We start from the raw sequence: 26760 nt of genomic DNA, 5'->3' as shown, positions 1-26760 counted from the left end.
GGATATATTTACAAATTTCAAAAAATAAATGTCACGATCAATCTTCTTCTGGATATGTTCTGTCTCATTTATTGGCATACAGTAGCTTCCATTAAGTTTGCACCATTCAAAGTGCGGTTTCCTCTCACAATCGATGAACGTACAGTTGATTGTCAGTGAATCCATTGAAAATACATTCACTGTATGCCTCCTCACTCTGAACTCCGGAACACACTCATTCCCTAAAAAAAACAAAACAAAGAAGACAAGATATGTGTACACTTAGAATGATACCTCTGCTGAAATATTAGTCCAAAACTTCATAGCAAAATTGGAAAAGAATAGGGGGTTAACAAGGAAAGGAATTCTGAAGTAGTCCCGGGATGTCCAGTGAGCTGGGCTTTTTATAAAAGTGCTGTGAACTGCCCGATGTGTTAATTGGCTGTTTGCATGCAGTCATACATTTTACAATAGCATGTAAAGCATTTTAGGTGCAGGGGACAGCTGTAATGTTTGTGAATTTAAGAGTACGGGATGGCGCCTTCTATGTTGATCCTCCTGCAGCTCAGCGTGTGGGGACTGTATGACAGGGGCGGCCTGTAGCGTAGTGGTTAAGGTAAATGACTGGGACACGCAAGGTCGGTGGTTCTAATCCCGGTGTAGCCACAATAAGATCCGCACAGCCGTTGGGCCCTTGAGCAAGGTCCTTAACCCTGCATTGCTCCAGGGGAGGATTGTCTCCTGCTTATTCTAATCAACTGTACGTCGCTCTGGATAAGAGCGTATGCCAATAATGTAATGTAATGACATGATCATTCAGAGCAGCCTGGTGCATTCCCCTCTTGGCCAATCAGGGTGTGACAACACCCTTTCTTTTGGGCTTAGAAGAGGCGGTAACCTGCTCTCCTGATTGACTTTCTGATCATACATTCTTACAGTTAGACTTCATGGCAGAAAAACCATAAGAGCTAGAAGCACCGATCCTTTTGGCATTCTTTGTTCTAGTGTCTGTCTGGTTTGGGGCATATTTTGAGCCACTGTTTTGCCTGCATCAAGGCTTGAGAGCCTATCATTGCTAAGCCTATTAGCTAGTCCTAATGATGGCCTTGCCCTACAGGTTTTGTTTGAGGTAATTATGGGTTTAAGTACCAGAATCAAGTACCAGTGTTTCATTATTGAAAAGGTATTGGTTCATTATTATTGGGGGCATTTGGTCAGTATTTTACTAAAGAGGCATTTGTTAATTATACAGTACTTTAAGCCCTTCCTGTTTCCCAGTATTTTCTGTGGTTGGGAACTGGTTCTCTGGCTTCCTGATCAGCTGAGGTTTAGATATTAGTAACACCACAACTGAAACTAAAGCTTCGCTTATCCCTTATTTGTTTCTGTGCATTTATGTACAACTGAAAAAGCTTTGAAAATAACAACTTCTGTAGAAACTAGTAGATTCTGGCTTGTACAATGAAGAAGTGCATAATGTTATGCTACAGGCATGGACAGACATTCTCAAGCCCCTGTGGGTCCCAGGGTGTGTAATGACAAACTCTTTTTACAAGATGCTTTTAATGCCAAATGAAGGATTTTCCCCCCATAAGGCCATATCAGAAATTACTGCATCCCAGGAAGAATAAATGCTCCAAATTCACATCCCAAGATTTTCAGTGATTCATATCAACTGGTGCTTCAGTTTTCTGTTTTATGCAATCTGACAAACTATTTCTTTAGAAAGAGGATCTGTTTTATTGATTTAAATGACTCACTTTCCGGCCTCCTCTCTTTGCTCTTGTCATCACCACAGTTGACCATCAGTTGAGGTGGAAATTCAGTTATTTTAGTAAATTGTTTCTTGGGAGGGTGCAACATACAAAACCGAAACAATTAATTCCCAATGTGAAGAACAGAACTGAAATGTTTGAATTGGACACCCTCAACTTTCACACCCGTAGTTTAGATGTACAGGGAGACCACTAAATCCACTTATTTGTATCAACACATTGACACACAGCACAACACATTTGGTGTATTATGCATCAGACCTGAAAACCTGGATAGGAGCTGATCTAATGAACAATAGTATATACACAAACTGAGAATTCACAGGCTGGCTTCAGAGAAAGAAATACGTCCTTGTCTTGAGGGTAAACTGGATATGTCTGGACATCGCGGCAGTATGTTGAGTGTGTGGATGCCGCCTGAGAATCAGGAATCCTTGACTCTTTTGCCTACTGGCCCAACAACCTGCCCACCGCAGTCAGGCCTGCTGTTCCTACCATCCGGCATAACCTGAAGACCCGTCTGTTCAGAAAATACCCCTCTTCTCCACCCTGATCCCCACAATTCCCTGGTTCCACAGCATCTCCTGTCTATCCTATATGTTATATTACATTACATTACGTTATTGGCATTTGGCAGACGCTCTTATCCAGAGCGACGTACAGTTGATTAAACTAAGCAGGAGACAATCCTCTCCTGGAGCATTGCAGGGTTAAGGGCCTTGCTCAAGGGCCCAACGGCTGTGCGGATCTTATTGTGGCTACACCGGGATTAGAACCATCGACCTTGCCTGTCCCAGTCATGTACCTTAACCACTATGCTACAGGCATATGTCCCTACCCACCCCCAAAAAAACCTCTCTACCTTCCCTCCCTTCCACGTGTTAATTCTAGTGTCAAACGATCAGTTACTGCCAGTGTGTTACAGCCCGATATTTCACTCTCAATAATTATTACTTGGAATGTTGGTGATCTATGAATCTCTTCTGACTGAAACCCCCCCAGGAAAGTACTACTTTGCATGTCTGACAATGCTCATCTTATGTGTCATCACATGGAAAAATCAAGCCACAGATGTAAATGTGTGATCACATTTACTGTAGAATTCTGTAAGCCTACTTAGTTCCTGTCACGAGTTGGGGGGAAGTATAACGATTCACAATTGCCACAGTTTTTCTGCAGACTTTGGTTGGCTCCTTGCTTCTGATCTCAGACAGCCATGACCATGTTTTTATGTAAAAAGTAGTCAATTGCTTACAGTAATATGTTTTTTTAATTTTTATTAAATATAACAATGTCTCTGTAAAATTAAATCGTTTGGAAAATAAATATTTGGAAATCTCAAATGTGTTCTTTTATACTAACACATGCATAAAAATAAACATATATATATATATATATATATATATATATATATATATATATATATATATCTAATAAAGTCTAGGGTGCCTAAGACTTCTGCACAGTACTGTATGTCAAAGGAAACCTAAGTTCTCATGAGGCAGCCCTACGATGCGTATATCCTGACAGGAAAATGTTCAGTGTTCCATCAACTGGAACACATTTAACCCTGACAGAACATTTTGAATTACAGTGTAATTTTGTATTTCTGGATTTATATAACTGTTTTTAAATAATGTGAATAAAATACCTGTTGCTAATCAGCCAACACAAAACATTCTAACAATGTTGCTGTAATGTTGTGATATTTTGTAATATTGACAAAACTCTAAATAAAAAATATAAACGGCCCGCCATATTGTTATGTTTTGCCAAAAAACCAATGAACTGCAGTTTACCCAACCAGGTACTGACTAAGTGAAATGTTCCCTGTTCTTGTTAATCACATTAGCCATCTATTGAACGGAACCCACCTACTGTACGTATTTATATATATATATATATATATATATATATATATATATATATATGTAAGGCGGAAATTATTAAAATCTGGCATTGTCATGCTGGTCAGCTTGCTGGCTTTCTCTGGTACGGTGGCAATATGTGGCTGTAAAGTAATTTAACCCCAGGAGCATACACCATTAGCCCCCATCATCTCCGCACCCATATGGGCAGGAGCCTGTGTGGGGAAACTCATGCCGAAAACAGCTGTCTTCCTGAACCCCCGTAAATCACCCTCCTATCAGGGTGCGGCATCCTTTACGGCGCGGGAAGGTTTCAGAAAGCACGGCCGGTTGGGCCCATTATTCTCTTGGACCCCCCTTCCTTACTCCCTCCCTCTCACATCTCCCTCATTCCTCAGTTTCCCTGAAAGTATGCATAAAGCATCGGATGTTTCATGACAAATTCAGTTTAGATAATATTCATGTTTGGTATTATTCTGATTGTTTCAGTGCGACTGGTGCAATGGTTTCATTTCTGCAACAGCAAACCTTGGACATCATAACCAACCAGGAACCAAGGAGAAACTGTGTGGAGCTTGGCCCCGGTGAAAGCCATGTGCCTCAACCCCCCTGATCAGATTTAGTTTCCTATGGAGGCCTGGCTCCAAATTCCAAATGGTTATAAAACACCAGATGGTTCATTGGTTCATTGCGGACCCATTTTTAGAGTCAACATCAAAGGCCTAATTTTGGATTTAAGGAGACCAAACCAACCAATCTGGGAGGATGCAATCTCCCGTGCACACTGTGCACGTAATTTCTATGTACAGGGTGTCTGTAGCCAGAAGCCTGTATGTAGCTTTTATTACTAGTTATGACTTTTAAGACTCCGTAAGTTTCCTTTGTAATGCTTTTATGTATATTTTGATTTGGAATTAGTGTGTAATTACGTATGTGACCTGTCTGGTAAAATAAATTGTTAAAACTTGATCGGTGTGGTTTCGCTTACTGACACTCAATGTTACACAGGGAATGCTTGGTTACCCCCTCGAACTGGTCTAGTGAGGATGAATATTTATGCATAATGTATCATGGCGTATAGCACCCGTAGACCTATGATGGTAAATCCCTCACCTCCGCGTGGTAGTTCATTGATGTCGAGCACAGCCGTAGCTATGTTGGTCTGCTTGGGTCCCTAGGCTGTTAACAGATATACCCAAGAGTAGCTATTCCTGTGACCTCTGTAATGACTGCAGATATCTAGTCAGTTCCTGAGACGTGCACATAACGCGCGATGTGACATGCAGCTGAACCAGCAGAGGACTGTTCAGATGAGTAAATCTCAGTACAGGATTCCTATAGCAATCAAGGCAAAATTATAAATAAGACATCCACCAAACGTGGATAATCTAAATTATTATTCAAATGGAGTCAGATAAACGAAGGTGAATGTATTGGCCCTATTGTGGAAATTCTTGGTCAGCCCGGACCAGTAAAGAGCGGAAGGCAGAGTGGTACTACTGTCTTGGTATCATGGTTTATTTATTGGCTGATCTAGACTCTCCGCATAGGGCCCACTCATTTTTAACCCTATTAATATTCTTTCAGCAACACCAGAAGGAGAGCATATTCATTCAGGATAATTTTCTTTAAGTTAGAAGGTTTTGTTGAATCCGACGAGGCACACTCTATAAGCCAATCATGCGAAAAGAAGTAAGAGAAATTTATGATAAGAATACGAAAATGTTCTTGCATTAAGCAATTTTTTACATTGAACAAAATCTTCCACTGCAGCCACATCTACATAGTGAATTAGCCCAACAGAGCTTAGAGGCTGTTTAACAATGACAAAAATAATTTGTACTGGCTTGTTTTAACTTGCAATGTAGCTGAATGTCAAAAGTCAAAATGGTTTCACATTCAAAATATAACACTAAATTACTAGACAACAAAGATAATTCAACTGAATAACTGCTGTGATTGTCCCTTGGCTTCAAATTAAATGCTGTAAATTGTAAGTTAACATTTCATTATTATTTAGATAGTCACCAAAGCAAGCGGTGATCACTGTCTGCTGAAATCACACCCAAACACACACAGGAGTGTAGCTTACACGCACACAGTATCTTTCATCATTGGATTCCAGTTTGGCTGAGCCATAATGTTTTCAGACTTTTATGCTTCATATAGTTTCATTTGTAATAATCTGCCAATATATGCCTTTGAAACAAAGTACAATAACCTTTTCTTTTTTTTCAGAAAGTGGAGTACAACAAAAACTAGCAGATGCTGTGGCTCTCCGGGACTGAATTCTGCAATCCATGGTACAGCCATTTCAGTATGCAGAAGTGGAACAACTGCGGTTGCAATTTACCTATAACACCTGTTATCTGACACTGCTGTCACACACAGAGATACAGGCAGCGGTGTCCAACGTGTGCCAGACTGCAGCCAAAAGCTCCCTACAAGGGAGACTGGAGATGTACTTACATAGCATTTGTACACTCTGACAGTAACATGGGCCCACATTTCCGCTACACAGGAAGACAGAGAGACTTCCTCCACCAGATCTTTAATGTTTCAGTTCACATTTGCACGTACGCTATTCCAGGAGGACATTACTCAGTGAAGCCTATGAGATATAATGTTTGTAATGGATGTGGGCTATGGAAACCAGCATACATCCAATTCCAATTACAGTTCCTGTTTTTCCCCATTTATGAAAAAAAACCTTACTGTTACTGAATAAGAGATACCAGTGTACAATGGCCAGAAATAATACATTGTGTAGACTTTAAGGAGAGTCTGAAGTATTCTGCTATGAGAAGGGAAATAACATGGCATTTCATACATTACTCACATATTACTCACATTATTCACAGAACAAATGTATTTTACTGTCACCTCGGATAGGCACAATAATGAACTGGAAAAAAAGAGAGAAAATATTTATCTTCTGTCAGTGTGGATGGATGCCGGCGTAACAACAGGGACAGGGGACGGACTTACCTAGAGCCTCTCCGTAGAGGCAGGGAAGCAGCAGCAGTAGGAGTAGAGCCATGCTGGTCATGTTTGGGTCAAATCCTGTTGTTGCTGCCTTGGGGTTTACTCTCCACCATCAGCAGGTGAATTCGGCTGGATGTGAGATGCTTTTATGGGGGCATTACGGCGAGCACCGGCCAGGTTAGGCATGTCAGTCAGCATCAGCCAAAGAGAAACTACTTCATGTAGGTGCTGCACTGCTCTGGTTGATGTTTACACCCACCTCTCTCTCTCTCTCTCTCTCTCTCTCTCTCTCTCTCTCTCTGCTATTTTTCCTTCCTTGTTTAGTAACAAGTGTTGTTTCACATCCTCTGCACTGAATCCCCCTTTCATGCCATAGGTGCTGTTTTATATAACTTTCTAACGTGTTTTGATGTGTTTGTCTTCAATCTCCATATGACTAATCTTTCATTATAAAAAAAAAACTGTATGTAGAGTACTGTGCAGAAGTCTTTGGCATCCTAGACTTTATTATATATATGTTTATTTTTTTGTGTGTGTTACTATAAAATAACACATTTGAGATTTCCAAATATTAATTTTCCAAAAGATTTCATTTTACAATGACATCGTTGTATTTAATTTGAAAAAGTAACATATTACTGTAAGCAATTGACTACTTTTTACATAAAAACTTGATCAAGGCTGTCTGAGATCAGAAGCAAGGAGCCAACCAAAGTCTATGGCAAGTTCTCCAACTTGCTTGGAACAACCTCCCTGCTGATTGTCTTATAGAACTGCAGGACAGCGTTGGCTATCTCAGAGAAGTGATGCAGTTTTAACGCCGAAGGGTGGTCACAAAAAATATTGATTTGATTCAGTTTTTAACTATTTTGTCAAATGACTAAAATGTAATGTAAAATGTATAGTATGTTTATTTAGGACCTTTTATTGAATAATTTTTGAAAGAATCTTATCTGTACAGAATGTTATACAGGTCCCTAAGACCTTTGCACAGTACTGTATATTACTTATATAATTATGCATTCTCAAAAATAATAGTTAAATCAGCTGGTAGTGCACTGTTTCTTTGGAGACTAAACAAGAACCAAATCCTATTCCCAGGAATATTATATATAAATGTTGCTTTTTGCAGGTTATATTTTCATTTTTAAGAGTTGAAATGTAACTGTTGCCATCACATTACCATCTTGACTAAACCGGTCTTCATTATCTTATCTTCTTATCTGATCTTCATTATCTGCTAAAATAACCTGGTTTGCTAGCTTCACCAGCATAAAACCAGGCGGCAATGAATACACAGATTGGACCATCTGAACCATCTTGGAATTTAAGGGGCAGGTTTCACAGACACAGATTAAGATGAAGATATTGATATTTTTTCCTGACCTAAACTCCAGTGGTTATAGGGACACCTGCTGGTAGAATTAAAGCATCACAAGCCCACCCATCACAGAAGTGCCACCCACACACTAGGCGGGAAGTGACGCAAATCTCATGTTTGCTGGTGTGTCTGCAGTTGGCCAGAGGCTGGAATTGCCGTCTCTGGCTTACCGTAAATTAGCGAAGCCGAGAAAAAATGGCCGAGTACTTGGCGTCCATTTTCGGCACAGAGAAAGACAAGTGAGTATATTAATGCATTGCTTTTCATTGGGTTCATGCACGAAGTGGAAATATATTATTGCCCAAATTAATCATCAGTGCGCAATGTAATGTAAGGCCTATTTTAAGAGACGCGATTCGTCCCCAACGTTAGCCTATAGAGCTAACTCTGTAACGTTGCTACTAGCTACTCTGTTGGCTAGATTAAATGAATGAACACGTAGATTAACTGTTAAATAATGCTTTGTTTGGTGAGAAGGAACTGTCTCATATGAAGTGGTATCAAATGCCGCCATAAAACTAACCCAAAATAATTTTAATGCATTCATATTATTTTAGGTCTGCTAGCTAACGTTGCCCTATTTGAAATTGACCCGGGTTGGTTGGCGGGGCTTGTATTGTTTTGAGGACGTATGCTGGTACTATGTTCCCGAATGTGCTTTAGATAACCTCAATATTTTGTAATTGTTATGAGTCACGATATACAAACACTTACGCAAGAATAAACATTTCCGGCGATCTAGCTAGCTAGCTAGCTAGTATAGCTGGTGTTTGGTTTGTGTTGCTAGCTGACTCGGCGTTGCGTCGGAGCCGTGTATTTGTTACGCGCGTCGAGGAATCCCAAATGCTATCTAACGTTTGCTCGTTGGACACCAAGCTAGCTAGCCAACCAGACCTGTTTTAGTGCTTGGCTTTTATTTTATTTATTTACATTGGGTAATGTGCCATTGCTAAAAACAATATGTACATATTGCTTTTTGTCTGGCAAACATTTGCTTGCCATGTGTTGCTGTAAACGACATTTGTGAGCTTAGCTAGCTAGCTCGCTGTTGCTGTAGCTCGTTACCGTCTTGGGGTATGCTGTTTCAAATCTGACGTTTGGATGGTGGTTGTAGTTCATTTATTTTAGCATGTACAAAGGGGGCTGACATAAAGCGCCGTTAGAACAAAGTAACAGTACCATGCTAGTTGCGTGAACAGTGGGGACTTTTAAGCAGCTCCCGCGTTACTTGTAGGAATCCCAGTTAAGCAGACTGCTGAGGTCTTATCATTATATTATTGTATTATAAGTTATTTTAAGTTAAATTACTTTAAGTGCATAGTTGTACTAGATTTGGGGAAGTTAGCGCATGGCTACCCACCCATGCCTTCTAATTACCAGCCCAATATCTCTAGTTTTTGCTTTGTTATGGTTGGAGTGAAAACATGCAGCACCATAACATTAACGGTATATCTCTTGCAGCAGGGTTGTGTAGGCCTGTTATAGGGGGCCAGCTGGCAGATACACATTTTTTATTCTCCTTCAATGTCCCTTTTTACCTTGTGGCATTACACAGGATGCCTTTGAGTCTATGTGGGGGTCCATGGTTAGGACCATTCATATAAGATGGTGAGTCTTAATGATTTAGCACAGTTTGTCTCAACTTCAGTCCTCAGGGACCCACTTGCCAGAAGGTTTTTGTTATAACCAGGAACTCACACACCTGATTTAACTAATCAAGGCCATTTTTGGTAGTTTGATTGGTTCAGTCATTAAATCAGGTGTGCGAGTTCCTGATTACAACAAAAACCTTCTGGCATGTCGTTCCCGAGGACTGGAGTTGAGAGACACTGATTTAGCACCTTTTTTGAAATGTATTGGAGTCAAATCACAATTGCAACCAGGCTGGCGGGCCTATGCAGAATCAGAATATTTCTGGTTTACACATTCCTTAACCAGCCATATGAAAAATGAAGTTTTGGTCTTTGAATTCTTAATGGTTTTTGAAATATTAAGGCTCAGTTAAGGTCCAGAATGACCATGTTTTATTGACATCATATTACTTGCATTCGTTACTATTTGCATTAACATGGTAATCATAATGTGTCCATTTTGACTGATATTATTGTTGCAAGTCATGATTTTCTTCCTCTCCCCACAGAGTCAATTGCTCTTTCTACTTTAAAATTGGTGCATGTCGCCATGGAGACCGGTGTTCCAGATTGCATAACAAGCCGACTTTCAGCCAGGTAAGCTAATCCATGATGCAACATTTAGACAAAATATGGCCAGGCAGGTAACATAGACTCAGTGTTCCAAACAGAACGCGGGGAAGCGGCTGCTTCCATCAGTAGTTAATGTCGGTTCAATGTTCGCTTTTCTCCTGAGGAATGTGGTTTATGATTATGGTTGCTTATTGGTTGCCCCAGACACAAAAACAGTTTGATTGTTGTGAATTGTTGGTAATTAGAGAACTACAAATAGCTTTACAAAATCCCTGTGTTCAGAAGACCGTGTTAGCTCACAATGTTCCTAACCCTACCCTGAAGTGCAACTACTACAGTTTTGTGCTCTGTTTTGCAGGCAAATCTCTATTAAATTCTTATCTGGTTAATCTTAATGAAAAACATTAAGGTTAAAGACAATTTTTCAAATACCTTGCCAGTAATTTGGCCTGGTTTAATTTAATTTTTTTTGAATGTCATGAGAATATAGATTGAAATCTTTTTTTTTTTTTTTGGTCTTTCAGACAATTGCCCTTTTGAACATATACCGCAACCCGCAGAACACTGCACAGTCGGCTGATGGCCTCCGCAGTAAGTATTGACCACTACTGACAGTGTTATTCCGGCATGTTCTGAAATCAAGATTTATCCACCTCATTCTGCAAACACGGTAACATCGGCATTCCCAACATCCGATTTTGTGCAGCTCCTCTGCTAATATGTATTGCCCTGTATCAGTTAGGTTGGAGGCAGCGGCTATGAAAGAGAAATTGATCAATGTAACAAAATGGGAACGCATATCGTCTTCACTTATTGAAACCTCTCAATGAACCTGACTTTGGAAAAGCTGTGGATCAGAATATTGTTGTGTACTTGATTCTGAAAGTGCTGTTATTGGTTTACGAGTAGCTCGGGCAAATTGGCAAAGACCTGATCAGGAAGGTCCACATACGCAGGTTGTGCTTTGCGCCCCTGTAACGTCCTGAAGTAATGTGGATTCTTATATGTGGAATAATGTTGGGTCAGATTTCAGCCGCTTATTGCTGTTGCCTATCTTTGCTTTCGCGAGGTGCTGTCAGTGACGTGGAGATGCAGGAGCACTACGACGAGTTCTTTGAGGTGAGTGTTGCGTTCAAGATCGCAAACTTTTGCTGATGTTCGCAGACCTATTCAAACATTTTCTGTTGGCCACAAATGTTAGCAAGCAACGAATCGGCTTGCTGGCGTTGTTAAATCGAAGTCGCGTCCATTTGTATTTGAAACGCGATGCCGGCAAACTAAATGGAATGTTAATTTACAATTGTTCAACAGTAACTGTTGTCTGCAAACACGGTTCAACGTGAACGTTCGCTGTCTTGAACGCACCTCTGGTACTGCCCTTATGCGCTTTGTGTGAGTATTCACAAATGTGTGTGCATGTGTGGTGTATGCCGGCTTATGCGTGTGCGCACAGGCATCGAGTGTTCATTCATTCCGGCTGTCCGGTAATGTAATGGCATTTGGCTTGTGTGTTGATTGACACTTTTGCCAATTGTTTCTATTATGTTTTGTTTTTGTATAGACTAAACCAATTTGTGAAAGGGTTGAATATGTGAATATATTATGTAAAGAGGGTAGGTGTAATAAGCTAAAGCTTCAGCCTACACCTTTTCAGTCGACATTGTTAGTCATTTCTATGTGTATTTGTTACATTACATTAATGGCATTTGGCAGACGCTCTTATCCAGAGCGACGTACAACAAAGTATTCATTCTGTAAGAATTGTTGATAAGGACTGAAATCTACTACTACTTTGGATTTTGAGGTACATCCCAGTTTGGGCATGCTCCTCCACTCCTGATTTGTGAATGAAGGAAGAGGTCCCCCCTGTCGTCCTCTCCCTGTAGGAGGTCTTCACGGAGATGGAGGAGAAATACGGAGAGGTGGAGGAGATGAACGTGTGCGACAACCTGGGGGACCACTTGGTTGGGAACGTGTATGTGAAGGTGAGGGAACGGTGTAGAACAGGGCTGGATCAACGAGGGTTGAACCGCTTCCCAATTTCAAGCCAAATGTAGCCTTTTAATTACTCACTTATTTCACTATCCCATATTTATTTTAACCATGAGCAACAGTTGTAGGCTGCACATGCATCCTTGGTAGAGATTCATAGTCCTGGCATATGGTTTGTGTGGTAGACTGGGTTGCGCTGGATTGAGCCCAGGGGGGACCGTCTGATCAGGAATGTTGGCTAATAGCATCTGGATGGAGGTAGAAATTTCTTGAAGCTAACTTTTAAAAATTAAAAAAATGGGCTATCCCTAAATGTAGAGCCTTCCTAATGACTGCCCTGCCTCTCCTGTAGTTCCGGCGCGAGGAGGATGCAGAGAAGGCGGTCATGGACCTGAACAACCGCTGGTTCAACGGTCAACCCATCCATGCTGAGCTGTCGCCCGTCACCGACTTCAGGGAGGCCTGCTGTCGCCAGTACGAGATGGGGTCAGTATCCACAAATTGTTCAGTCTGTTTGAATTCATGTACACTAATACTTAAGTGCAATCCAGGCATTTGGACTAACTGTGTGAGCAGGAATGCCATATGTGGGGATGGGGGCGGGGGTTGGGATGATTCCAAGGGCCCTGACTAAAGAGGGCCTGCTAGTACCCCTGTAAATTAGTGATGCAGGGAGTGCGGTGGTGATTAATTGACTATAATGCCTTTCCAGCTGGATAACTGTTTTATGACCTAAATGTCATGATGTGGATCACACATGATGTACTCTGCAGCTGTTGTGCAGTGGCATGGCTATGTTAAGACTGGATGTTGAATGCATGTTTCCTCGATTGTTAGTAGTGGGAGAGGTTTGTGGTGTTTGCACAGTTGGGGTGTTGGTGTAGTCTGTGGTGTCTGACTGCAGTACCCTTTCCCACCACAGGGAGTGCACTCGAGGCGGTTTCTGTAATTTCATGCACCTGAAGCCCATCTCTCGTGAGCTTCGCAGGGAGCTGTATGGACGCAGGAGGAAAAGGTAAGACTCTGCCAAAAGCACTGTGACAAGGCCCAGTGAGCCATAGCCCTTAATCTGGAAGTACAACCATTTTGCACCCAGAAGAGAGTCCTAGGTGCACAAAGGGTGCACATAACTGCCCAGTTACAACATCGCTTCCCGTGTCAGTCATTTGCTTTGCTTGCCTGCATACGGGTGTGTGTTTTCAGTGTTTACCACAGGGAAGTACTGTAGCCCCGGCCGTGACTGTTCCAAGGAATGGGTTTGTTCATGTCTACAGCCCAATTGGTGCACTTCAGAAAGGGGTGTTTTAATATTAACTGTGTGTCCACCGTTGCTACCGAACAGCGTATCTATGCTTGTTTTCATAAAAAATGTACTGTGTAGGTGTAAAAAGAAATACTTTGTGTACGTGGCGTCAGACCGAAAGTAAGAGAAAGCCAAAAGGTCACAGAACAACAAGGGATTCTCTGTTGACGCTTCCGGTTATGTTGGTATTTCTGTCCCATCTCTCCTCACAGGCACCGATCTCGTTCGCGCTCGCGAGAACGGCGTTCGCGCTCACGAGACCGAGGTGGCAGGAAAGACCGCGAGAGGCGGAGATCGAGGGACCGCGAGCGGTACGGCCGGTTCTGAGAGCAGTGACGGGAAACTGCGCACCTCCCCTCTCTCAAAATATAATCTCCTCACACCGTTTGGAGATTTCCCAATCAGCTTTTCTTCCTTTTTTTGTCCTTTCTTCGCTGTTTAAAGAAAGTGTTTCTTAATAAAAGCCTTTGTGGTGGTTCTGTTTTGTCTGCATTTCTTGTTTTAAACTCATTAAGTGAAAATGTATAAATGTCGCCTATAAAACCAAGGTCTTTGTCTCGGAAAAAACCCATTTGTATATGTGCGTGAATTAAAGATAATAATGGGTTAAACAATGATGTACATATTTGTATCAATCTTGGCATGTTGGAGGGTATTCCTTGAAGCACGGAAGATGTAATGAAGTGTAGGACCTGTTCATAATCCCCTATAGACTTATTAGGTTGAAGTCAGGGTAGTCTTTGATCGAGTTTATAAATAGGTTGAAATGTATTCAATTTGGAATCCTGCATAAACACTTTATCCCGCATTATAAACCGCCAAGGGTTCCTAGCTCATAATGCAGTTTCCAAAGTTCTCATTGGTGACTCGGGCTCAGGCGAACGCCCTTGCCTCGTCCAATCAATCAATGCAACAACCAACGATATTCAACTGTGTGTGTGTTGGGTTCACGCAAGGTGAAGCAGAGCTCAGCGATTTGGACAGCATAACGTCTTGATACACGGGTAAGTGAAACCGAATTGAGAAGTTACGGAATGGAGTTTGGTGATGCCCGTAAATCCCTTGTATTAAATTTAAAACGTTGGAACAGTGAAGATATTTAATGTAGTCGCAAACGCACGGCGATTCGGGGTATAAGCGGTAAAATGTGGAATGTATTTTTGGGAACATGAATAGTTGGACGTCTGGGGCATCGGTGGTTTTAAGAAATAGAATTTTAAGCAGCTGGAACTAACGTTATAGCCGACTACTATAAAGCTACAAACCGTTATAACCTACAAAGGCAACACTTAAGTAACAATAATTAATTGCTATTAGGCTACTTAAAAGTTACTGTGCAAAAACAAAAGACAAACAGTGTCGTACCGTGTTAATTTGTACTAATCTGAAATCAAATGAACTGTGGTAACCTGTATGCTGTGTTGCCTGTGTATGACAAAAACTAATGGAAAGAAGCAAAACGGGAAAACATCGTAAACATCTTTGGCCAGTACGAACAAGAGATTTCTAGACCTATACCCGTGTTAATAATACAAAATAGTAAATATGCGGCGGCACATGTTTGCTAACAATCGTCGCGATTCTTTAAATGTGGGCTATTGTATTATATTTACGATTATGGATGTACACGTTCTCCATTCTCAAACTCCCAGCATTGGGTCGGTTATTTTCGCTGTTACTAGATGGTTATGGAATTCTGAGGTTTGCAATTAGACACCATCAAGCAAATGTGAGTGCCATAATTACCATAGAGAATTACTCTTCTAGTTCTACGCGAGCAGTAGTATAGCTTGATACCTTGCGTTTTTGTTAAATATTTAACTGTAAAATATTATGCTGCCAATCTGTCACCGTAAAAACAAACTCCTATTGGTAGGTCAAAACAAAAGGCAATGCCTTCTTCAACCGCATTTGGTTTACAAAAAGAAAAAAAGTACAACTTGTATGAGAATATGCCTAGCTTCACCCATTTCAGTCCATGTTATGCTTTTAGATTTTAGAATGGTTGTTAGCTTGTGCAAAATCGGCCGAAAAAGCCAAGGCTGACGACCCTCCCCCTGTCCTCCTCAGGTGAGCTATGCCAACAGAGACCAGCCGCCTGCCCCGTGCCTGCCCCTACACCACCCAGGCCCAGCCTGGTCAGGTCTTCCAGAGCGGGGATGAGGGGTCAGTCCAAATGGACGGAGCGGAGGGCGGCATGGATAGGAATTGGATTCGCCCGGATCTGCCCAGCAGATGCACCTGGCGGCCGGGTCTGTCACCTTCGGAGTCTCCGCACAGCTGCCCTGAAAGGTGAGCAGCTCACCTAAAACCCCTTTATAGTGTAAGGGACATTTTTATTATCGGGACGTATGTAATGTTTAGTTTGGAGGTGCCACTAGTACGTGCTTTGAGTGAATGTTATATTGGGAATTGATAGGGTTGAGCCAAGTTCTGGAGAAACTTGGCTCAATAAAGAGAAAATAATAAAAGGGTAGGGGGAAGTGTTTAGCACCCCATGGCTTGGCTCAAGTCTCCATCTCCATTGTTCAGTACATTTTTTTACAGTTTGTGTTTATTTGCTGTGTTACTGCTCCCTCTTGTCCCTGTCACCATGGAAGATTTTGATGTTCTGACCCCCCTATTTTCAGGGAAAAATCCCCCAAAATCCTTCCTGACATCCTGAGGAGCATCGGAGACACTCCCATGGTCCGCATGAACAAGATCTCCAAGACGTACGGACTCAAGTGCGAGCTCTGTGAGTGTCCGAAGCTCTTTCCGCTCTTTCTGATGCTCTCAGTCCATAGGTATGGGGTGTGTTCAAGATTCAGAGCATTTTGCTAGGGTTCCTTGAAAGCTACATTTCACTTTAAATGGCAGGTAATGTTGTTTTGAGATGTTTGGTGGCCATGCCGGGGTGCTGTGGTGGAACCGCTGCCTTAACCAGAAGCGACAACTGACATATTTTAAGAGTTTGTGTTAAACCTCCTTGCACAATCGTTCTGTCAGAAGTTAGAGCCTGAATGTTGGTGTATATTAACTAAAACACTGGAAGTGATTAAAACCAAAATACAATAAAGAAAAAAATTTATAGTTATTGTATTGTCAATGTTATTGCAAGCATTGTTGTTGAATGAATTGCTACAGGCAGTTATAATTCACAAACTGTTACTCTGTACAAATGTTGACATGTTGAGTGAATTGGCAAGTATTTATTACCTTCCAAATCTCCTTAAATCACCTTTCCCCCTCTCTTCGTCTTTATTTCTTTTTCTCCCTCTGCCTCGTTCTCTCTCTGCCTCTCTCACTCTCTCCCCCGGTCTGCCTCGCTGGCTCTCTCTCTCTCCTTCCCTCCCCCTCTCTCTGCAGTGGGGAAGTGTGAGTTCTTTAATGCCGGGGGCAGTGTGAAGGACAGGATCAGTCTGCGCATGGTGGAGGATGCTGAGAGAGCCGGGATGCTGAAACCCGGAGACACCATCATTGAGCCCACATCCGGGAACACCGGTGTGTGTGTGTGTGTGTGACATCGTGTGTGGGAGCATGTGTTTGTGTGTCCACCCCTCACCTGGGAAATTATATTTGACTGTGGAGTTCTCACTTCACCCATACGGATTTGTAATTGCATGCATATGGCCATGAATGCATATGGCATATGCATGTACAGTGCATCCGGAAAATATTCACAGTGCTTCACTTTTCCCACATTTTGTTATGTTACAGCCTTATTCCAAAATGGAATCAATTCATTTTTTTCCTCAAAATTCTACACACAACACCCCATAATGACAACATGAAAAGTTTTTGAATTTTTTGCAAATTTATTAAAAATAAAAAACTAAGAAATCACATGTACATAAGTATTCACAGCCTTTGCTCAATACTTTGTTGATGCACCTTTGGCAGCAATTACAGCCTCAAGTCTTTTTGAATATGATGCCACAAGCTTGGCACACCTATCTTTGGGCAGTTTCGCCCATTCCTCTTTGCAGTACCTCTCAAGCTCCATCAGGTTGGATGAGGAGCGTCGGTGCACAGCCATTTTCAGATCTCTCCAGAGATGTTCAATAGGATTCAAGTCTGGGCTCTGGCTGGGCCACTGAAGGACATTTACAGTTGTCCTGAAGCCACTCCTTTGATATCTTGGCTGTGTGCTTAGGGTCGTTGTCCTGCTGAAAGATGAACCGTCGCCCCAGTCTGAGGTCAAGAGCGCTCTGGAGCAGATTTTCATCCAGGATGTCTCTGTACATTGCTGCATTCATCTTTCCCTCAATCCTGACTAGTCTCCCAGTTCCTGCCGCTGAAAAACATCCCCACAGCATGATGCTGCCACCACCATGCTTCACTGTAGGGATGGTATTGGCCAGGTGATGAGCGGTGCCTGGTTTCCTCCAAACATGACGCCTGGCATTCACGCCAAAGAGTTCAATCTTTGTCTCATCAGACCAGAGAATTTTGTTTCTCATGGTCTGAGAGTCCTTCAGGTGCCTTTTGGCAAACTCCAGGCGGGCTGCCATGTGCCTTTTACTCAGGAGTGGCTTCCGTCTGGCCACTCTACCATACAGGCCTGATTGGTGGATTGCTGCAGAGATGGTTGTTCTTCTGGAAGGTTCTCCTCTCTCCACAGAGGAACGCTGGAGCTCTGACAGAGTGACCATCGGGTTCTTGGTCACCTCCCTCCCTCCACCTCCCTCCCCCGATTGCTTAGTTTAGACGGGCAGTCAGCTCTAGGAAGAGTCCTGCTGGTCCCGAACTTCTTCCATTTACGGATGATAGAGGCCACTGTGCTCATTGGGACATTCAAAGCAGCAGAAATTTTTCTGTACCCTTCCCCAGATTTGTGCCTCGAGACAATCCTGTCTCAGAGGTCTACAGACAATTCCTTTGACTTCATCCTTGGTTTGTGCTCCAACATGCACTGTCAACCGTGGGACCATATATAGACAGGTGTGTGCCTTTCCAAATCATGTCCAATCAACTGAATTTACCACAGGTGGACTCCAATTAAGCTGTAGAAACATCTCAAGGTTGATCAGTGGAAACGGGATGCACCTGAGCTCAATTTTGAGCTTCATGGGAAAGGCTGTGAATACTTATGTACATGTGATTTCTTAGTTTTTTATTTTTAATAAATTAGAAAAAAAAAAAAAAAAAATCATGTTTTCATTATGGGGTGTTGTGTGTAGAATTTTGAGGAAAAAAATGAATTTAATCAATTTTGGAATAAGGCTGTAACATAACAAAATGTGGAAAAAGTGAAGCGCTGTGAATACTTTCCGGATGCACTGTATATACTTATATGTCCCTATATGAAAACAAGATTGACGTATGTGACACATACGTATATTAGATTTCCATCTGGCCATGTTGTACACAGTCCACTGTGATATGTGCATTCTCTCACACACAGTCACAGCATGCACACACACACAAACATACACACATGAGCAGTAAGTGTTTTTTAAGGGGTGGCCTGCTCTCTCGCCCCTCTCCCAGGGATTGGCCTGGCCCTGGCAGCAGCTGTGAAGGGCTATCACTGCATCATTGTCATGCCAGAGAAGATGAGCATGGAAAAGGTTGGGCTGGCCTCCCTCCCTGGTCCTGTGCTGTATTGTGCTGTTGTGCTGTGCTGTGCTATATTGTGCTGTGCTATATTGTGTTGCTGTGCTGTGTTATATTGTGTTGTTGTGCTGTGCTATATTGTGCTGTGCTATATTGTGTTGCTGTGCTGTGTATTATTGTGTTGTCGTGCTGTGCTATATTTTGCTGTGCTATATTGTGTTTGCTGTGCTGTGCTATATTGTGTTGTTGTGCTGTGCTATATCGTGTTGCTGTGCTGTGCTATATTGTGCTGTGCTATATTGTGTTGCTGTGTTGTGCTATATTGTGTTGTGCTGTGCTGTCCTATATTGTGTTGCTGTGCTATATTGTGCTGTGCTATATTGTGTTGTGCTGTGCTATATTGTGCTGTACTATATTGTGTTGCTGTGCTGTGCTATATTGTGCTGTGCTATATTGTGTTGCTGTGCTGTGCTGTAATGTGCTGTAAAAGCTATCTGAACCTGCCGTTGTGGAGCCAGCCTGAAGGGGTTTGTGGCGGGTTGCAGGTGGACGTGCTGCGTGCTCTGGGGGCCGAGATCGTCCGCACACCCACCAGCGCCCGCTTCGACTCCCCCGAGTCACACGTGGGCGTGGCCTGGAGGCTGAAGAACGAGATCCCCAACTCTCACATCCTGGACCAGTACCGCAATCCCAGCAACCCCCTGGCCCACTACGACACCACGGCCGAGGAGATCCTGGAGCAGTGTGATGGTGTGGGCTCATTGTGTGTTTGTGTGGGTGCTTGAGTGTGACTGAGTGTGTGCGTTTGTTCTGAAAGACATTCAGAAGTATTTCTTTGCAAGGTTATGTGGTAGAGGCAGAAACTCTGTGGGTTTTCATGACTAGGCTTGATACGGTGCCAGGTACTATCTAAATTTAATTTGTAGGTAAAGAATGAGCACAAGGTATTCTGTAGATATTCTTGGTAGGTGAATGTTGAGCATTGTTGGTCTGAACAGCCTGTTCTCATTATCTTATGTTTTATGTTACATTAAGTTTTAGTGTGTGCGCATGTGTGTATGTTTGTGTCTGTCTTGAGTATGAGAACCACTCTGCCTTTACTCCCGTCCTCCCTCCCTCTCCTGCAGGTAAAGTGGACATGCTTGTGGCCGGAGCTGGCACAGGTGGCACCATTAGCGGCATCGCCCGCAAGCTCAAGGAGAGGTGCCCAAATGTCAAGGTTGGCCGCACATGACTCGCAAACGGACAATTCGAAACAAATGATTAACTCAATGAGCCTTTCACCCATGCGTCTTAACGCTTCGTTGTTCCAGCAGTGATCCATGTCAGCATCGTGTGAACGGCTCCAGACATGGGGGTGGGGGGAATGTTGTAAGGGGGGGGAAAAATGTTAAATATTCTCTTGTTGAATAAAAAACATTTGATCACCAAAAGATGTGTGAACAGGCATTGACAGAAGATTTCCATGCAAGGCATTCCTCCAATTTCAGGACCTAGTGAGGTGTACGGAAATCTTCTGCCATGGCTCCAGTGTAAAATGAAAGCGGCATCATTCCCGGATAAAGCTTGCAGAAGGTTACACTGTTCTATGAGCTCCAGAATTGTTAGCACCCATGATAATTTGCTCAAAAATACTGTAAACTAAAAAAAGAATAGTTAGTAATAATAGAATAGAATAACACGCTTTATTTATTTTCTAATGTAAAGTATGTTTTATGATGGCAGAATTAGTCGGGTTTATCATTCTGGGTTTGTAGATGGGCTTATTGTGTTTTCTCTTGGGTAGATTGTGGGGGTGGACCCCGAGGGCTCGATTCTGGCAGAACCAGATGAACTGAACCGGACCGATAAGACCGCGTATGAAGTTGAAGGCATCGGGTACGACTTCATCCCAACCGTGCTGGACAGATCTGTGAGTCGCCGTGTAATCTTCATGGACACACAAACACAAACACACACACACACACACACACCTACACACTGAAGTCAGATGTTTGCACACATACATTGTGTACATACCTTCATGCACAAACATTGCCCTTGCCCTTGGCCCAACCTGTAAACATTCCCATAACCTTGAGTTACCAGAGAGAGAACCATCCGTTTCTTTTTTTTGTTCAATGAAAAAATACTTTAAATGCTTTTCATTTGAAATGCATAACATTCTTTGCATTCAAGGTTTGACTTGAAATGAATCAGCCATTGATTGGTGAGTCTTACCTGAATTTATTTCTGTTTAATTAATCCTGAATTGGAAAAAGATCAATCCCAGGTTCAGGACAGTTAGCATTTTAACGGTAGTCCTTCCTCTTGGTTTCTTGTGGGCAGGATCCTTCTGGTTTGTGATGTAATGGTTCAGGCTGAGTTGTGCGTTTACATGTGTGCGCGTTTCGGACAGATGGTGGACCGGTGGTACAAGTCTAGTGACGAGGAGACCTTCGCCATGGCACGCATGCTAATCCGGGACGAGGGGCTTCTGTGTGGTACGGTGCCCGGACCCCCACCCACCACTCGCCTGGGGCAACTTCCAAACACGCACACAGACACAAGCCACAGTACACACACAGTAGACCTACTGGGCTATGGACGATTGCTTCACCATCCAGAAATCCAAAACATGCCTAAAAAGGTACAAATGCTTCTCACTGGGGCAGTAGCCTACAGGTGCATAAAATTGTACCCCTCCCCAGAAATATATAATTAATCTGTACCTCTTTAGCTTGATGTTTGTGTTACTGTACTTTCAGGGTACATCTGGGAAATTTGATCCTTGAAGAACAAAAATTTACCTCCACTGCCACTTTATTTCTGAGAGTGTCCCATTTAGGAGCTACTCCTAATTGTGGTTGGGGGCAGGGTGAGATGTTTTAGGAGCTGCGGCTAAGTGCCCCTCTCCCCGTGCCAGGTGGCAGCTCGGGCACTGCCATGGCTGGTGCTGTGAAGGCTGCAAAGGACCTGAGGGAGGGGCAGCGCTGTGTGGTCATCCTGCCCGACTCCATCCGCAACTACATGTGAGGACCGGGGGCGCCAGGGGCTGTCAGGGGTGGCTGTGGCTGAGGCTCTGTACGGCTGGGGTTTTGGGGTATGACAGGGGTTTATATGGGGACAGTTGCTTTTTAGGGGTGTGGTACGGTTTGGTTGTGGCTGGGACATGGTAGGGGATTAGTTAGGGTAAGGGCTTGTATCAAGGATTTGATAGTGGTGTGGTGGAGGTGAGTGGATCAGTGGTGTGGCAGTGGCATTGATGGGGGTTGGGGTTGGGGTGTGGCTGGGGAATGGTCGAGATGTGCTATGGGTGGGCATGTGGTGTGGCAGCAACATGGAATGGCAATGAATTCTTAGCTTTTTCTGTAAAACAGAATCCCAATGTTCTGAGCTGTGTTTATTGATGAGAGCAGCAGCTAGCTCACTGGGAACAGTGTCTCTCCATTCATAAAGCTGTATGTGGGACTCCATCTCAGACCCTGTTTTCCGTGTCCCGTCTCTAAGGTCCAAGTTCCTTAGTGACAAGTGGATGTTCGAAAAGGGGTTCCTGAGGGAGGAGGACATCATGGTTTCCAAACCCTGGTGAGACACTCTCTCAATTGGTATTATTTTAGATAATATATTAGATAATAGATTATATTAGATTATATATAAAATGTCACCAATATCATGCAATAGTGCATAGTTTGTGTTGCATCTGCATTTGTTTTAATGTGCTAAAAATGAATTTAAATTGTTTTATGTGCAGTATAGGAAAAAGGATGTTAACTCATTTGTTAAGAGAAATGACACTAAGTCAGTACTGGGGGCTGCAGTAATGTGACGTGAATGCACTCCTGTGGCTCCCCAGGTGGTGGAACCAGAAGCTGCAGAGTCTGAACCTGTCGGCCCCTCTCACCGTGCTGCCCACGGTGTCCTGCCAGAACACCATCCGGATCCTGAAGGACAAGGCCTTCGACCAGGCTCCCGTTGTCGACGAGTCAGGGTAGGTCTCCCACCGGTCACCCTGGAGACCAGTGTTTGCGTCGGGTAACTTATGCCAGACTGTTCCCTGGCGCTGATCCTGGAGGGCTCGCAGTTTGCTCGTTCCTCCATTTTTCTGATCATAGCTCCTGTTCCTACATTCGCTGGCTGATCCTAACTCCTGTTTTTCCATTCGCTGGCTGGTCATAGCTCCTGGTCCTCCATTTGTTGGCTGATCATAGCTCCTGTTCCTCCATTCTCAGGCTGATCATTGCTCCTGTTCCTCCATTTGCTGGCTGATCTTAGCTCCTGTCCCTCTTCACTGGCTGATCTTAGCTCTGTTCCTCTATTCACTGACTGATCTTAACTCCTGTTCCTCCATTAGCTGGCTGGTCATAGCCCCTGTACCTCCATTCACTAGCTGATCTTAGCCCCTGTACCTCCATTCACTAGCTGATCTTAGCCCCTGTTCCTCTATTCGCATGCTGATCATAGCTCCTGTTCCTCTCTGCAGGCAGATTTTGGGCATGGTGACTCTGGGTAATATGCTCTCCTCTGTGCTGGCTGGTAAGGTGAAGCCGTCGGACCCTGTCAGCAAGGTCCTGTACAAGCAGTTTAAGCAGGTCAGTCTCCTGGGCTCTGCCTCCTCCTGGCTTCTCCAGGCAGCTGATAACAGAGCAGTACACAGGTCTGGAGCACCCCTCTGTAACTGTATCTCTGAGCCTGTCCTAACCAGAGGAACAGTGTCCCATCTGCCAGCTCGATCTAATGAATGAAATATTCATATGATTAATAAATTATAGTTGTAAATCAAAATTATGTGGCGAGTGATAAGTTTTTCAATATAAAGATTCAGTAATATTGATTTTGGTGTTTACTTTATGTTCAGTATGTGTTCTTTGAGGGAGGGAGTGGAAGAGGGAGGGAGATCATGCCTGCAGTGGAAACACACAAGCCTGTCTCGTTTACACACCCCCACTCCGGAGGCCTCTCTGGTCTGAGGTGACCTCAGAGCCACCTGTCACACAGCAAGATTAGATAACCTAGGAGTGGCAGCCATTTTGGCATGGGAAAACATTCCCTGAGTCTCTTCTAGTCTCAGACGACCACTCCGGGATCATTTATCCATGAGGTCATCCCAGGAGTTTCTGGAAGGCAGGCTCCCCATTTTTCTCTGAAAGTCAAGTCAGACGCTTATCAAAGATAAGCTGAAAGTTTTGAAAATGGTGTGTACTTTCCGTTAACAAGCAAATGTCCTTGTCTGGCATATCTTAATTTGCAGAGCTCATATTTCTAATATTACCCGTTTGAACAGCTGGATGTTTTCAAAAGCACATGAGATAAAGTGCCACACCCTTGGTTAAGACAGCTGTGCTCTACCCAGGATTAGAGCCAACAGGATCGGGTCTGGGTACAAATTCCAAGTACCCCCCATTACATTTTTAATTTTGGTTGTATCTGCAACTGTTGTTCAGTAGGATTTATCAGTCACTGGTTTGGAAGGTGAGATTCTAACCTCTCTCAACTAATTCTCCTCCTCTTCCTCCCAAAGGTCCGTCTTACTGACAACCTGGGGAAACTGTCTCGTATCTTGGAGACCGACCACTTCGCCCTGGTGGTGCATGAACAGATTCAATGTGAGTCTTCCTCTTCTGCCTCTTCTATCTCCATCTTCTGTGTTAATGTTTCTTTCAACCTCTACAAGTTTTAAGGTAACATCCCAAGCTCATTGAAATGGAATCTGTTATATTTATTGTGCGTCTTTTTTTTGAACACGACCTTTTTTTCCAGTGTTTTCCTTTTAGACACCCTTGGCTGATAGTGTGACTTGTGTCACATCTGTCTGATTCACCCCTTAGTGTCAGGCTGTTCTGTAACTGTGATCGTGGAATGTGTCAATTTCAGATAAACTTGCTGTGACTAACAATTGCTTTCGTGCATTGTGCAACAACTTAATCTCAAATGAAAGTAAATCATTCTGACAAAATAAGGAAAAACTGGCTTTCATGTAGCCTTTAAAGTACTTTAGGCCCCTGGGTGTGTTGTGGGTTGGTTACAGTGTAACTGTGGATAAGCAAGACTTTGATCTGGTTTTTGGTGGTAGCAAAGTCCAGGTGCAGCTTTGGCTTTGTTCGATGTCAGAGAGAACGGCAGTTTGTAGAGTGCCAAATTCAACCACAGCATCAAACCACCTGCGCACATAACTCTGTGGAACATCAAGGCAGACCAGTCCCTTCACTGCAGCCCAGGAACAGTACAGTACATCAAAGGGATGAGTATTGAAAGTCACGGTGGAGTGCAGATATGCAGATTGGTCTCTTGTGAGAAGACATCACTATGAGCCAAAATCACTGCAGTCATGAGATGTGGCCGCATATTTTCAGCATATCTTTATTCTCAATTGCTAAGTTTTATCTGATTTGTGGTGATGATTCACATTCGACAGAACTTCCACAGCTAACATAACAATGCAGTTAGGACTGGAATCAGTCTGTACCAGAGATGCTTGATTCTGCTGACCAGATATTGAGCTCCATATTCTTCAGATTGTCTCTGCTGTTACTGAAGCTGAAAGTGTGTTTGCTGGCTCATCTTGGATGAAGGTTGTAGTTGGGGAATAAGCACCATAGCTAGCATGGGAACAGACAGAAGCCAAACATCCGCTCCTCAACCAGAACCTCTACAGTACAGAAGACGGAATGAGCATACGGAACTGCATATAAAACAGTACCCATTATCTACAGTGTTCCTGCCGACTTGTAGCTTCTCTTGCTATTCACAATTTCTTTAATTTGCGATAATGGACTAATAAGTCACTTGGAACAAAAGCATCTGCCAAAGGAATAAATGCTCAGGGTCTTTCTGTCTCCTGCTGTCCGTGTTTTGCAGACCTGACCGATGGCTCTCCCTGCTTACGGCAGATGGTTTTTGGGGTGGTGACCGCGATGGACCTGCTGAACCGCGTCACTGGGAGGCGGAAGGGAACGGTGTCTCTGTCAGAGCACCCCGATGAGATGTAGTCCATGGATTGTCCCATAGCTCAGATGCATCCAGATGGGCCGCACTGATGCCACAAAGGGGCTTGTGTTGATCTTATGGGATTACTGATCTCAAGGTTGATTTGGGATTTGAAAAATTAACTGTGATCCCTCACATATCTGATACTCCTAAATCATTCAGCAGTTTATACTATTCATCATCATTCAGTCAACATTTACAGAAAATAATTGAAACTATTTTTAACAAGAATGTATAATTGTAGACAATGCCATTCAGTGTGGGACTGTGGAAACAAGGCCAAGCAAGTGTACCTAGAAGAATTGATGCTGGTTTGAAGGCAAAGGGTGGTCACACCAAATATTGATTTGATTTAGATCTTCTGTTCACTCAATTTGCATTTTGTTGATTGATAAAAATAAACTATTAACATTTCTATTTTTGAAGGCATTCTTACTTTACAGCATTTTGTCACACCTGCCTAAAACTTTTGCACAGTACTGTGCCTTGATGACTTTTGATTAATGTTACTGAAATGGTTAGCCATGTATTTGTGCTATAGCCATTTTCCATTTAATTTCATAACAACCGTATTATGTTTATTAATGTGACATTAAATGCCTTGTAATTATGATCATGTAAATTAAAATGGTTAAATTATTTTCTGAAAAGTCTATCATTGCGAGTTGCTCTGAACTGTCTTTCTGTCTCACTGGTAAGAATTCTAGTTATCCTTATGCATTTCACATCTTACTTAACAGGATAGTCTGGGGTTTTTTGATATTGTTTC

General features: G+C 43.0%; 2 protein-coding genes across 2 annotated transcripts; both read left to right on the top strand.

Annotated features, from left to right (window-relative positions):
- Window positions 1-8076: 8076 nt before the first annotated feature.
- LOC133116403 (splicing factor U2AF 35 kDa subunit) lies at window positions 8077-13979 on the top strand. Its single transcript, XM_061225893.1, has 8 exons — window positions 8077-8227; window positions 10129-10216; window positions 10717-10783; window positions 11262-11311; window positions 12079-12177; window positions 12537-12670; window positions 13107-13199; window positions 13700-13979. The coding sequence occupies exons 1-8, from the start codon at window positions 8184-8186 to the stop codon at window positions 13812-13814; spliced, it is 690 nt and encodes a 229-aa protein (XP_061081877.1). The 5' UTR covers window positions 8077-8183; the 3' UTR covers window positions 13815-13979.
- Window positions 13980-14385: 406 nt separating this feature from the next.
- On the top strand, window positions 14386-26416 carry LOC133116386 (cystathionine beta-synthase-like). The gene is made up of 15 exons (XM_061225869.1): window positions 14386-14491; window positions 15558-15779; window positions 16118-16224; window positions 16836-16970; window positions 18960-19039; window positions 19571-19775; window positions 20153-20244; window positions 20812-20937; window positions 21424-21508; window positions 21931-22036; window positions 22515-22592; window positions 22861-22995; window positions 23488-23596; window positions 24526-24610; window positions 25863-26416. Exons 2-15 carry the CDS (start codon window positions 15565-15567, stop codon window positions 25991-25993), a joined length of 1689 nt encoding a protein of 562 aa, XP_061081853.1. The 5' UTR covers window positions 14386-14491; window positions 15558-15564; the 3' UTR covers window positions 25994-26416.
- The last annotated feature ends 344 nt before the right edge of the window (window positions 26417-26760 follow it).

Source organism: Conger conger, chromosome 17, assembly GCF_963514075.1.
Source record: "Conger conger chromosome 17, fConCon1.1, whole genome shotgun sequence".
Classification (NCBI taxonomy): Eukaryota; Metazoa; Chordata; class Actinopteri; order Anguilliformes; family Congridae; genus Conger; species Conger conger.
This window is presented reverse-complemented; position numbering and strand designations above follow the sequence as displayed.

Coding starts and splice junctions, on each gene's coding strand:
- LOC133116403 (XM_061225893.1), top strand. CDS start 8,184: ATGGCCGAGTACTTGGCGTCCATTTTCGGCACAGAGAAAGACAA. Junction 8,228..10,128: donor TTCGGCACAGAGAAAGACAA/GTGAGTATATTA, acceptor CTCTCCCCACAG/AGTCAATTGCTCTTTCTACT. Junction 10,217..10,716: donor ACAAGCCGACTTTCAGCCAG/GTAAGCTAATCC, acceptor TTGGTCTTTCAG/ACAATTGCCCTTTTGAACAT.
- LOC133116386 (XM_061225869.1), top strand. CDS start 15,565: ATGCCAACAGAGACCAGCCGCCTGCCCCGTGCCTGCCCCTACACCACC. Junction 20,938..21,423: donor CAACCGTGCTGGACAGATCT/GTGAGTCGCCGT, acceptor CGTTTCGGACAG/ATGGTGGACCGGTGGTACAA. Junction 22,996..23,487: donor CCCGTTGTCGACGAGTCAGG/GTAGGTCTCCCA, acceptor TCCTCTCTGCAG/GCAGATTTTGGGCATGGTGA.